Here is a 13,707-nt window from a genome sequence, read left to right as displayed (position 1 = left end):
GATCGTGCACTCCATGCTCTACTTCACAGATTCGGTTCACAGAAAAGGGTGACTGTATACATTTTAAATAAAAGTCATCTTTTCAAAATGTTGGCCAGCAACAGTATACATCGCTATATTGCTGTTTTGATGAAAATGTAAACTGAGAAGAGGAAGAGTAGAAGCTTGTCACTCTTCTGAGATTTTCTCTAATGTAGTTAGAGTTGATGGCTGACTCGGGTCAGTTGTAATCCAATCACGATTAAGCGGAGGCATGCTCTCGCTCTCTTTCTGAGACACGCACACACACAGAGTAAGAATTTATCTTGGAAAGAGTGATGCGGCAATCAACACTGACAAGACCGAGTACAAGTTCCCATTTTCTTGGAAAAGTTTCACAGGGTTCATTTGTCAACATATGGTAAGCTGATACATTCCTGGAAAGGAGGATGACATTTTAATGACTATATTTCATCCTAAAATGCGCTGACACCTTATGAGAGGTCTGATTGAAGACTTTAGCAGAGTGAAGCGATGGCAGGAAGAGAAAAATAAAAAATAAAAAATCTACTGGTACTGGTGCAGATGTTAGCAAATCACATCCCAAGAATGGACAAATGTTGGACATCAGGCCAATAAAAACTCCAGTATGCTGCCCAGTCCTATGTTTTGGTTGCCTGGAAACCTAACTGACTGGGCTATAAAGTGGGAACGAAGCTAATATAATAATGTATGTACAACCAGTTTGTTCACTAGTTAGTTAAATGCACTAATACAAACTAAAGGTGAAATAAGCATGCTTTCGTCTAAACCGGTGAACGGGGCGCTGCGCCCTCTTACTCTCGGCATGCGCCCCCTTACCGAAATGCCGACTGAACCCCAAGTCACACTTAGGGCCTCTGCATGCTCTTGCGACAAGGCTTTCGCAGATAGCTTTTCGCAGACAGTTGTAATTTATCATTGAGCGGGGAGTAATAGGCGTGCGTGATGTTATTCACCGCCACAACGCAAGGGGGCGCAAAGTCGCAAAATCGCTAGGAGTAGTTGGCAGGTGTGGTTAGTGGAGTGTTTATCCTCCGGTTACTTATAATGACTAGAACTGGAGTCGTATAGATGTACGTACTTCCTCACTTCCTCGATCAACCGCTCTTTGTGCTGCTCCATCTTCGCTCGTGTTTTTAAAAATGGCGGTCATGAAAACAAACCAAACCGGGAAAGTAGGGAAGCGGAAGTGCGTGTACAGCGGATGTAGAGTGGACCAATCAGAGCCCTCTTGTCTGCGACGCTGTCTGCGAGGCTTCTGCGGTGGTCACAATTTTTGGGAGGTGCGCGCAGAGCGTCTGCGAAGGTGGGGGGGGGGGGGGGGGGGGGGGGGGCTACGCAGACACTATCTGCGACGCCATCTGCGAGGACTGGGTTGTCAGCATAAATTGGCCTTTAGGCCATGCACTTATATGCTACTGCACAACATGCAAACGATCTTTTCTCCGTGAAAACATCCCAGCAACACCACGTGACAATGTGTCTGATCATCAAATACGTTATAATTACTTCAAAAATATTCTAATCGTAGTAGATACGCCGTCAGACGGTGCAAAAACGATCCGAATTGGCGTTTTCCAGACCGAGGCGCCATGTTGTTTAGTTGTCGTAGCTGCTCTCACAAGATTTGACATAGGTTACATACAAGGTCAGCTGACTTGTCGAGCGAGATTTCTCGAGACTGAATGACCTTTCACCCACCGGCACGGGAGCTTTAGACAGAAGTTGTTCGCGAGTTGTTTTTGCTGACACTTGGGCATTTAAAGATGTTATTCAGCTGCATGAAACGGAAAAAAGCCAAAGACTGTCCGGGACAGAAGATGATGACTTCTTTTTTCTGTCACAAAGCGGATAAAGATGTTTCCGATGGCAAGCTCGTGACAATCGAGGGATCGGTCCGTGCCGCCAGTTCTGGAGCCTCATTGAAGGACGTGAAGCCAACCGAGCGCTGTGACAGCGGCGTCACGGAATCCGTGACGCACGAAGACCAGATGTCTTGCTCTGATGAAGGCACCGAGTGTTCAGTGGAAAAGCAAAAATGAGAAAAAGGCCAAGTTCCAGGAAAAGTTCAAGTATTTTTTTTTTTTTAAGTGCATATCACAGGTAAATTCAGGAGCAAGATCAGTGTAATTCTCCTATTTTATATTAAACTTTGGTCAAATATCTAACATTCTGTGCAATTTTTTTACCTTGCGCAATACCAGAAAAATTCAGTTGAAATCAAGCCATTTGAGGTGAATTGGTCCACCTCTGAAAAAACTTGGCATTTGGATTTCCCAGCAAACACTGATTTTCGTGACGTCGCGTGCGGGACGCCTCCTTCTGAATCCTACGTCAGCGCTGGTTTGTTTATGAGAAGACGACCTGGTGGTTTTCTGCAAATTTCTTCAACGTTATCGCGTAATTATTAAAATGGTTAACAGATGTATCGTAGGAGGGCGTAGCAACACCAATCTTGATGGGATTAGTACTCATCGTTTCCCAAAAAAACGGACAATGAGAGAGAAATGGGAGCGCTTGGTCTACACAGGCTGTGCACTGAAACCGTGCAAAGCTCGCGCAGCCTGCTGGCGCTTCCGCAGGTAACGTCAAGAATCTGGCTCCAGACTCTCTTGGGATTTTTTCCAGATGCGTTTTGTTACGTGTTGTTTTACAATCAGGGTACAAAGTTTGTGTCACAGGGGTCCAAAATTCAAATTGATTCAAACTGGTTCTTGTACCAGTTTTTAAGTGAAGGACAAGTTAAAGAACAGATTTCAGGTAATTTTTTGACACGTGTCGTTTTGTGTAATCTGCTATAAGATAAAGAAAAGTAGCAAAAATGTTATCAAAGACTCCTTGTCAAAAATGAAGTGATTCTCGGAGAGGACATTTTTTTTTGACAATTCAGAATCCACTACTTCCATAGTGCTTTTAAATATAAGGCTGTAAGCTTTGTGTTAGTTGTCTCTAATATTTATGTCCCAATATCTTGACCACATTTTAGGATGAAAATAATCATTTTAGATATGTTATTTTATATTGAAAAACTAGCTGTCTCGGAGAGGACATTTTTTTGACACAATCACATACTAATTTGATCAAAATAGTCTGAAAACTTGCTGGCATTCAACATTAAAACTTAACTATGTTTCCAGTGATATGGAACCAAATATATATTTTATGGTATAAAGAATGATGTAAGTGCATCCCTTTTGGAGCTACCTGTGGTCAAAAAAGCACTTTTTCCTAAATGACACGAGTAATTTTGCTAAATATGACATATATTGCCATACATTCACCAAAAATAATGTTATCACCAAATTTTTTTTGCATGGTAAATAGAGCGATCACAAGGCTACAATAAACAACCAAGTTTATTTAGTCAAGCCTTTTGATACTGAAGATAATAAGTGTTAAATGTGATTTTTAGCTTGCGTACCCTGATTGTAAAACAACCCTTATTTTATTTTTTTCTGCTGTAGACAGATGGCCTTGTGCAAAATTACCCTTCTGGAGGAGTGTGTAAAGGGACATACTTTCATATAAAAAAAAAAACGAAATTAGTCCAGAATATCCCCTTTAAGCGCGCTTATATTTTTTGCATGGTTTCAAACTTTGTGATTTGGGTTGGATTCCAACTTTACAATGTTTACTTTTTTTAGTTTCCTTTTAAAGGAAATAATTTTGCTCCGGATTTTTTTTTTTTTTCATTTTGAACAACTAACTCTACCTTATTCTAGTATAAGAAAACAACAGATTTCTCTGGTGAAAGAATGTTTAATACTTTAAATTTAATTCATTTGAATTTGAATTATAAATTTCAATTTGAATCATGAGGAATTAGCATTATGTGTAATTTGAATTATGAGGTATTAGAATTTGAATTAAGCATTGTTTGTGACAAAGTTTTCCTTTGCAGTGTTGACAAACAATTTGTTTCCTTCTCAGATAGCCTCAGAATGTCCCATTGTAGCCTCAATTTTTCAAAGGCTTCGCATGGCGGAAGGGAGGGGAACCCTTCCACCACCACCCACCCCCTGCCATGGTTAGCGCCCTCATACTAATTTTTTCTAGAAAAACCCCTGATAAGTATGTGCATTACTGGAGAGGGGACAACTGTGCAGCCATCTTCCTCATAGATTTTTTTGATGTAGGATATTGTGTTTGTGACCACTAAGAAATCAAGTTGTCACTGGGGAACATTTTGGCTTTGAGATACATCATATTTTTGGTTTTCAAAGCCAGGAGGAAGTATTTTCTTTCTCTGGTTGTTGAACCTATTGGTCAGGTGGTCAACTATAGATAGTTTTCACATGACGTCACAGAGTCGGGGATTCCCTAGTGTCGGCCATCTTGCGTGTCAAGCTTACTGTACGGGTGACTGAGCACACATTGTAACGCGCGAGTACAAAGTCTTCAAAAGAACCCAAGCAGGTTATTTAAAGCTAGCAATGGTGCACACTTGTTGTATTCACGGCTGTCGTAATGGGTCAAATGATGAAGTCAAGCGGAGCTTTTATGGAATTCCCACTGTACGGGAGCACGAAGGCAAGCAAACAAACTCAGCATACAAAGGAGAAATCTATGGCTTGCGAGAATCAACCGCAAGGATTACCAGCCTTCCAAACACAGCAAAGTCTGCTCCGATCATTTTATAAGTGGTAAGTTGTTTAAATAAACAATCAATTGTGTTTAAGTTTGTTTTTGGAAACCAAAACATCATGTGAACAATCTCTGGAGAATGCCTAACTGGAACCGCTGAGTGTACGTTTACATTGTAATGCACACTTAATATCGCTCGTTTGTCACGTTTCTATTTGACACTTGTCACTTCACTCACGCAAGGGTCATTTTTGAAAAACATTTTAGGTCTATTCTGTATGATTTGATTTGTGTTTGGGATGCAAACAGCGCGCCTTTTGGCGGATGCCGCCTGAATCGCGCAGATCCGATTTTTTTTTTTTAGGGGGGGCGTTGGAGTGTCCGATTATAATTTCAAAGTAAATTCTGTATTAAAATTACTAAATAAGCAAATCCGTTACAGTCCATGAAACAGGAAGTATAAGGATGAGAAAAAAAGTTTAAATCGGAAAGCTGCGCACATTTGCGCAGCCCGAGCGGTGTGCAGGACTGCGCAAATGTGCGCGGTTTTGCGATTTAAACTGTTTTTTTCTCATCCTTATACTTCCTGTTTCATGGACTGTAACGGATTTGCTTATTTAGTAATTTTAATACAGAATTTACTTTGAAATTATAATCAGACACTCCAACGCCCCCCCCCCTAAAATAAAAATATCGGATCTGCGCGATTCAGACGTGAAAAAGGCGGCATCCGCCAAAAGGCGCGCTGTGAATATATAAAGTTGTATATATCAGACAGCCTTTAAAGTTTGATGAAGTCAGTTTCAGGCTTTGGAGCAGGCTTTGGCAGTTTCAGGCTTTGGCAGCCCTGCATAGTCACTTGAAAATGCATCTTTGTCCACTTCGTAGGGGTCAATTCCCCCAATCAAGGCCAGTTTGGCTGCATACCGTTGTCGTGAGATGTCGTCTAATGCATCTATATACTTCTGTCTGCTTGATTTTGCCAACATTGATCTTTATTTTAGAAAACTGACTATATAACTTCATAAATTCGTCCGAGATAACGTAGCCAGTAGTGGCGATGGTCCGTTTTGTTTGCCCCACAAGATGGCGAATAGGGGGCGTTCCCCAGAATGCCGTGACGTCAGTGAAAACTATCTATAAATAAACAAGAGTGCTCTGAGAGCACAATAGCCCCTGCTGGCAACTCGGCCATAACTCTGGTAAAATGCGACTGAATTGAATGAAACTGCAATGTGTGTATTAATGACATATAACAAAGAATCCTGCCAAGTTTCGTGAAATTCCTCCAAAAATTGTGAGAGGAGTTGATTTCAGAAGGTGAGCACCCTTCCCGGGACAGACGGACATCGCCACGACATAATCCCCTTTCGGCCAGCGGGCGATAAAAATTATAAGGGAAGTTGATTTCAGAAAGCAAGCACACCTTGATGAAACTGTCACGTACAAGTTTGTTAATAATCAAGGGCATAACTCTGGGAAAAAATTTGCCCAAATTAAACGAAATTTCAATATGCGTATAACTGCCATATAACAAAGCCTTTTGCCAAGTTTGGTAAAATTCCTCCGTAAATTAAGAGAGGAGTTGATTTCAGAAGGCAAGCACACCTTCATGAAATTATGAAAGTACAAGGTTGTTAATCAAAGGCCACAGCTCTTGTAAAATGCGACCAAATTTAATGAAATTACAATATGCGTACTACCGACATATAACAAGGCCTTTTGCCAAGTTTCATGAAATTCCTCCAAAAACTGTGAGAGGTGTTGATTTCAGAAGGAAAACACACCCTCATGAAATTGGCAAAGTATAAATTTTGTTAATCAAGGGCTGTAATGCTGGTAAAACGTGACCAAATTAAACAAAATTATAGTATGCGTATTACCGACATATAACAAAGAATTTTGCCAAGTTTTGTGAAATTCATCCAAAAACTGTGAGAGGAGTTGATTTCAGAAGGTGAGCACCCTTCCCGGGACGGACGGACGGAAATCGCCACGACATAATCCCCCTTCCGGCACAACAGGACATGCTTGTCCCAGGTTAGTAATTTCTCCAACCTTGCATTCAATAACTGACAAGCAGCCACGTAACTGAGAAAAATTACACGTTGTGTGTTTCTGCACAGATTTTATTTCTTAATAAAAATGTTTTAGATGCTTTTGTATTGTTGGTCTAATTGGAAAACGCCCACCAATTTCTACTAGTATAAAACTAAGTCTCTACTTTGAGAGCTACAGTTTCAGCTCAGGTTGGATATTAATTAAACCACCAAGGTCTCGGCTTCAATCTCGAGCTGCACAGTGTCTCCCTTTAAAACATCCGATTCATTATCCAAGGAGTCATACGAGTGTTGAAACTTTATACCAAGTTCCAAGTAGTAGATTTGAGACTTCCTTTCACCCTACTGAACATCACACCCTGGTTTCAACCAAGAAATAAAAATCCAAACCTACTTCCTCTCTGGGCGTGAATGAAGCCAGCTGCTTAATCTTCACTGTCTGGTTGTTGTTGCATTTCTTACACAGCAGCATTTGGCAGTTTACCCACTGCAGAGTCTTGGGGGCTTCAGATACAGGAAGGCCAGCTGACACTCCATGGTTGAGGTGCTCCATATATTGCGCAGGGATTGGTTTGTTATAGTCACCATTCTAAGGATTTTTAATGAAAGAAGCATAAGGGGAAAAAAAAGGGCAGTTCAGGACCGCGTTGATAAGTCACGTGCATTTTCAGCAATTAACGTACACCCATGTTGTTTCTTGACGTTACCTCTTGGAAGCCGTTGTACTGCTCACAGTAAGGACAGTCCCAGCAGTTCCTGTTTCCATACGGAACCTCCGTGTCGTGATTACAGAACCAACAATTCACCTTCACATGGGTTGGTTTCTTCCTATAAATAAATTAATTACAAAATTAAAAGAAAAAAAAGGGAGGGATTACAACTCCGATTCCAAAAATGTTGGGACAAAGTACAAATTGTAAATAAAAACAGAATGCAATGATGTGGAAGTTTCAAAATTCCATATTTTATTCAGAATAGAACATAGATGACATATCAAATGTTTAAACTGAGAAAATGTATCATTTAAAGAGAAAAATTAGGTGATTTTAAATTTCATGACAACAACATCTCAAAAAAGTTGGGACAAGGCCATGTTTACCACTGTGAGACATCCCCTTTTCTCTTTACAACAGTCTGTAAACGTCTGGGGACTGAGGAGACAAGTTGCTCAAGTTTAGGGATAGGAATGTTAACCCATTCTTGTCTAATGTAGGATTCTAGTTGCTCAACTGTCTTAGGTCTTTTTTGTCGTATCTTCCGTTTTATGATGCGCCAAATGTTTTCTATGGGTGAAAGATCTGGACTGCAGGCTGGCCAGTTCAGTACCCGGACCCTTCTTCTACGCAGCCATGATGCTGTAATTGATGCAGTATGTGGTTTGGCATTGTCATGTTGGAAAATGCAAGGTCTTCCCTGAAAGAGACGTCGTCTGGATGCGAGCATATGTTGCTCTAGAACCTGGATATACCTTTCAGCATTGATGGTGTCTTTCCAGATGTGTAAGCTGCCCATGCCACACGCACTAATGCAACCCCATACCATCAGAGATGCAGGCTTCTGAACTGAGCGCTGATAACAACTTGGGTCATCCTTCTCCTCTTTAGTCTGAATGACACGGCGTCCCTGATTTCCATAAAGAACTTCAAATTTTGATTCGTCTGACCACAGAACAGTTTTCCACTTTGCCACAGTCCATTTTAAATGAGCCTTGGCCCAGAGAAGACGTCTGCGCTTCTGGATCGTGTTTAGATACGGCTTCTTCTTTGAACTATAGAGTTTTAGCTGGCAACGGCGGATGGCACGGTGAATTGTGTTCACAGATAATGTTCTCTGGAAATATTCCTGAGCCCATTTTGTGATTTCCAATACAGAAGCATGCCTGTATGTGATGCAGTGCCGTCTAAGGGCCCGAAGATCATGAGCACCCGGTATGGTTTTCCGGCCTTGACCCTTACGCACAGAGGTTCTTCCAGATTCTCTGAATCTTTTGATGATATTATGCACTGTAGATGATGATATGTTCAAACTCTTTGCAATTTTACACTGTTGAACTCCTTTCTGATATTGCTCCACTATTTGTGGGTGCAGAATTAGGGGGATTGGTGATCCTCTTCCCATCTTTACTTCTGAGAGCCGCTGCCACTCCAAGATGCTCTTTTTATACCCAGTCATGTTAATGACCTATTGCCAATTGACCTAATGAGTTGCAATTTGGTCCTCCAGCTGTTCCTTTTTTGTACCTTTAACTTTTCCAGCCTCTTATTGCCCCTGTCCCAACTTTTTTGAGATGTGTTGCTGTCATGAAATTTCAAATGAGCCAATATTTGGCATGAAATTTCAAAATGTCTCACTTTCGACATTTGATATGTTGTCTATGTTCTATTGTGAATACAATATCAGTTTTTGAGATTTGTAAATTATTGCATTCCGTTTTTATTTACAATTTGTACTTTGTCCCAACTTTTTTGGAATCGGGGTTGTACATCCAGAGCAGTGGACGTGTCTGGGACTATTTTTTTAAGGAAGAAGAAGCCTTTGTCACATGCACACTCAAGCACAGTGAAAGTCATCCTCTGCAGTTAACCCATCTGAAGCAGTGAACACACACACACACACACACACACAGCAGTGGGCAGCCATACTACAGCACCCAGGGAGCAGTTAGGGGTTAGGTACCTTGCTCAAGGGCACTTCAGCCCAAGGCCGCCCCATGTTAACCTAACCTCCATATCTTTTACACACACTTATGTAGAAATTATAAAATACAAATCTATAACAAAGTTTCTACTTAAAAAAAACAAAAAACAAACAGGGTGTCTAGACTTTTGCACAGTACTGTACATCAACAGTAAAGACCTAATAACTCATTTTAATAATTGGTGATGTTAAATGTCATCATTAACTGTTATGCGTATTAAATTGGTTTCCGGTTGAGAGTACGCCATGCGCATTTTGGCTGCTGCTTCTCACCAGAGCTTTTTCTTTTTTTTTCTCTTCCCTTTGTTTTTCTTTCTGTGTTTGTATAGTTTGATGTTTGTTTTTTGTTTGAGTGTTTTGTCCGCCGGTTGTGGCGTTGCTCCGGACCCAGTTTTGGGCATCGGTTCCTTCCAGGCCTTGGTCCGCCGTGGGTGATGCCTGTGCTCCTCACTACGGACTGCAGTGAGCTCGTTGCTCTTTTAACATCATGGTTGTCCAGCAGTGCTTCTTTGTGTTTTGAGCGGTGTTGCCCGGTGGCTGTGGAGGTGGTTTGGGACGTACCAGCGCTCTGTGTGGCGGTGCTTCTGTGCTCACTTTGTGGATCCATGGTGCGGTGTTCCGAGCGATGTTGCCCGGTGGCGTCATGGCAGCTGTGCAGGATTTATCTTCGTGCACCTTTTGGTGGGACTGTGGTAGCTACGCCACTGGAATTACATCCTGACCCTCTTTTGGTGGATTTTTTCCCTCTTTCCTTCCTTCCCTAATTGTAAAGAGACCTTGGGTGTGAGAAAGGCGCTATATAAATTGAACTTATTATTATTAAACGTATGTAGTTAAAGCAAGACACAACAGGTGAGAACCTTTAGTAGGAAATTTGGTCACTTCAACATTGAAAATATTTACTTTTTTTGGGATAAGTCATATTTGTAAAATATTCTTTTAAACTGTGGCAAGACCCAAAAAAATAATTAAAAAGTTCACTATTTTTATCCATTCTCGATCACCAAATTATCTTAAAGCTAGACGGCCTTTCGATTTCATAAAATCAGTGAAATTTTGTTCCCTCTGAAATTTGGTCATTGTGATATACATTTATTTCTGTAAAATCTAAAAAGAATAAAAAATGAAATCAGGCCATTCTGTGGCTGGGAAGTTATTTAATTTGAGGTGATTAAAGCAAATGTGCATGAAATCGCTCGCTTTGCGCAGTCAAGCAGACAGAGGAAGTCCGTGTGCGCATTCTTTTGGGTTTTACAGCAGCTGGCATCCACAGTGTTGCATTACTGCCATCTACAGGTTTACCTTTGAGCGTGCACTGACAGTTCCATCATTCTGCCGCTAAACGAACAGCTGATCACACCGAGGTGCTCGCTGACCGCCGATATTTATTAGTTGGGTCCTGCATTTCCTTTCCTTTGTATACAACATAACGTCTTTTTTTTTTATCGCGATGCGGTTTCCATCAAATCCTGCACTCTGATTGGCTGGCGAGCGGGTCTGTATCCTACGGTATGGACCCTGGTTACGGACCTCTGGCGACTCGCTCGTTCACAACAACAAACAGAGTAGCATTTTTTGTCAACATTTTTTTTATAAGATTTATTTATAAAGATTATCAAAAATCTTATAAATTTTTGCCAGCATTTCTCAGGAGAATAGCATTAATTTTACAGCACGGATAGCGATAACGACAGTCTTCACAGCGAAAGCGAGTTTTACTACCCTGAGGAAGAAGAAATAAAAGAAAACATTTCAGGAGAAAGCTAAAAACCTCTAACTGTTGCTAACGCCGAGCAAAAACATGGCTGAATCCTGAATGACTCAATTTTGTATAAATAGGGGACTACATAGGCGGCAAAATGTAGTTTTTTCCTGCCATGGAAGTGCACTTGTATACCGAGGAGGAAGCAATTTGCATTACAGCCGTGAATGAGGATTCAAAATGGCGGCTCGGCTCGGTTTTCCCTTTCGGGCGCTCTCGTTTTCTGCTAGAATTTGGTAAAGGAAAAAATAAATATATTATTTACCAGCTTAAGGTCGGTCCGTATGGTGAAATACCGTGACCTCGGCCTTGAATACTGACCTCGGCCCAGAGGACCTCGCTCAGTACTTTCAAGACCTCGGTCATGGTATTTCACGATACGGACCTCCCAGCTGTTAAATGACATAGTTTTTCTTGCTTTCTTTCTGGTACTGTAGTCGGTCTTTCACGTTTCATTCACACACTCACGTCCTCCATTTTTCTCTCCTGTTTCAAATTTCTATCCCACAATGCCTTGGGTGAACGGGGAAAGCCCACCACGTCATGCATGATGTAGTATCTTGAATTGGGTCATGGTGAAGCAGGAAAAAATAGCGGAGAATTTAGGGCCATGTGGCTCTAAATTCATTAATTGTTCTATTTAAAAAAAAACAAATAAAATTAGAAGTCTGTGATTCAAAGTCAGTAGCTTTCGGTCCATTAAACAAAAATAATTGGGTGTTGGTGAAAAAATTTTTTATGACCTAGACTTGGGGCGGCACGGTGGTGTAGTGGTTAGCGCTGTCGCCTCACAACAAGAAGGTCCGGGTTCGAGCCCCGTGGCCGGCGAGGGCCTTTCTGTGCGGAGTTTGCATGTTCTCCCCGTGTCCGCGTGGGTTTCCTCCGGGTGCTCCGGTTTCCCCCACAGTCCAAAGACATGCAGGTTAGGTTAACTGGTGACTCTAAATTGACCGTAGGTGTGAATGTGAGTGTGAATGGTTGTCTGTGTCTATGTGTCAGCCCTGTGATGACCTGGCGACTTGTCCAGGGTGTACCCCGCCTTTCGCCCGTAGTCAGCTGGGATAGGCTCCAGCTTGCCTGCGACCCTGTAGAACAGGATAAAGCAGCTACAGATAATGAGATGAGACCTAGACTTGAAAAATATGAAATGCAGGCCACCTTTAAGCTCCATCCATTTGGCACAAAGTCTTCTCTCTTATAAACCTCTCTCATTAGAGCGGAAACACATTATAAACCATATTGCATTTTAAAAACCGGTTTTTCAATACTCCGAGCCTTTCAGTTTCTAGATTCATAATACATTAATGAAATATTCATTCCTGTCCTTAATTAGACCAAATATTATGGACGAACATCTTCAAAATATGGTTTATTTATTTTACATGACTTTATATTGAATTATAGTATATATATTTTATAAAATATCAAATATATTTATTAAAACAGTGCATGACATTTTCTTGAGACAATGAAATGATTTTCCAGTTTAAAAAAAGTATCTTTAGAAAAAATAACATAATTCTAACATTAAAAAGACTAGATTTTTAGTTGTATTATTAAATATGCAAATATATACATGTTGTGCATGTTTAATTAATTAGATAGAGCCTCATTTGCATAAATACATATATGTTTTGTAAGAGTAACAACAAATCAGCTGACAAACACTGTGAGCCCTGCTGACTTTATTATTAATATCCTACTCACCTGTAGTGTCTTGATATAAAATAATTTTATACACTCCAGACAGAATAAAAACAAGTTATTTTATTTTATAAAAAAAAAAAATAAGTCTGACGCTTGTGTGAGGTTTTGAAGAAAGTAAAAAAAAAAACACATTTCTGAAACTGCTAACGGTAGCTAGGCTAACTGCTAACGCCTCTTTAAATTCAAATTAGCCGATTAGAGGAGCGATAAAATGCACAGAACATAAACAGACACTTTATGTAAGAATAATCTTGTATTATTAACACAAAGAGAAAGCAATACTTCTGGGGGAAATTATAAAGTGTTTAAATGTATCAGGCTCGTGCACCGGTCCTGAGCGTGAGCGCGCGGTACCTGTTGTTGATTTTGTAAAGCAGCGCGCCGCCGGTGAGACACGCCGCGGCCCCGACACCGCCGTACAGCACATGCGGAAACTGCGCCAACATCTGCTTCAACAACTCCATTGCAAAATAATCTTTAGTGTTCTTAACTCTAGTCTTTTTTCCCCCTTAGCTACACATCTGTGCATGCACGCGCCAACACGAGCGTGTGTCAATCAAGTATATGATAACTTCCGGGTTATGAATTACGTGTCAAAATAAAAGTCCACCAACCATCGCGTTTGTGAGTCAATGGCTGGTCAAGGACAAATTTATTATTATTCATCTCATCTCATTATCTCTAGCCGCTTTATCCTTCTACAGGGTCGCAGGCAAGCTGGAGCCTATCCCAGCTGACTACGGGCGAAAGGCGGGGTACACCCTGGACAAGTCGCCAGGTCATCACAGGGCTGACACATAGACACAGACAACCATTCACACTCACATTCACACCTACGGTCAATTTAGAGTCACCAGTTAACCTAACCTGCATGTC

At 41.0% G+C, this 13,707-nt stretch overlaps 1 protein-coding gene across 3 annotated transcripts in view; it reads right to left on the bottom strand.

Annotated features, from left to right (window-relative positions):
• The window catches only part of tmem201 (transmembrane protein 201), a 48,334-nt gene extending 34,957 nt beyond the window's left edge, over window positions 1-13,377 (bottom strand). The window contains exons 1-4 of one of the 3 annotated variants that reach the window (XM_060938381.1): window positions 13,186-13,263; window positions 9,636-10,122; window positions 7,373-7,493; window positions 7,060-7,254 (exon numbers count right to left, since the gene is read on the bottom strand). In XM_060938381.1, coding sequence (XP_060794364.1) covers window positions 7,060-7,254; window positions 7,373-7,493; window positions 9,636-9,763 — 444 coding nt within the window. In that variant the 5' untranslated portion in view covers window positions 9,764-10,122; window positions 13,186-13,263. Of the gene's footprint in view, window positions 1-7,059; window positions 7,255-7,372; window positions 7,494-9,635; window positions 10,123-13,185 lie in introns of all 3 variants that reach the window. The other 2 variants (XM_060938383.1, XM_060938382.1) reach the window with 2 other exon arrangements.
• Window positions 13,378-13,707: the final 330 nt, after the last annotated feature.

The sequence above is a fragment of the Neoarius graeffei genome, chromosome 13, assembly GCF_027579695.1.
Source record: "Neoarius graeffei isolate fNeoGra1 chromosome 13, fNeoGra1.pri, whole genome shotgun sequence".
NCBI classification, from domain to species: domain Eukaryota; kingdom Metazoa; phylum Chordata; class Actinopteri; order Siluriformes; family Ariidae; genus Neoarius; species Neoarius graeffei.
The sequence above is the reverse complement of the archived record's forward strand: the minus strand, read 5'-3'. Positions and strand labels throughout refer to the sequence as shown.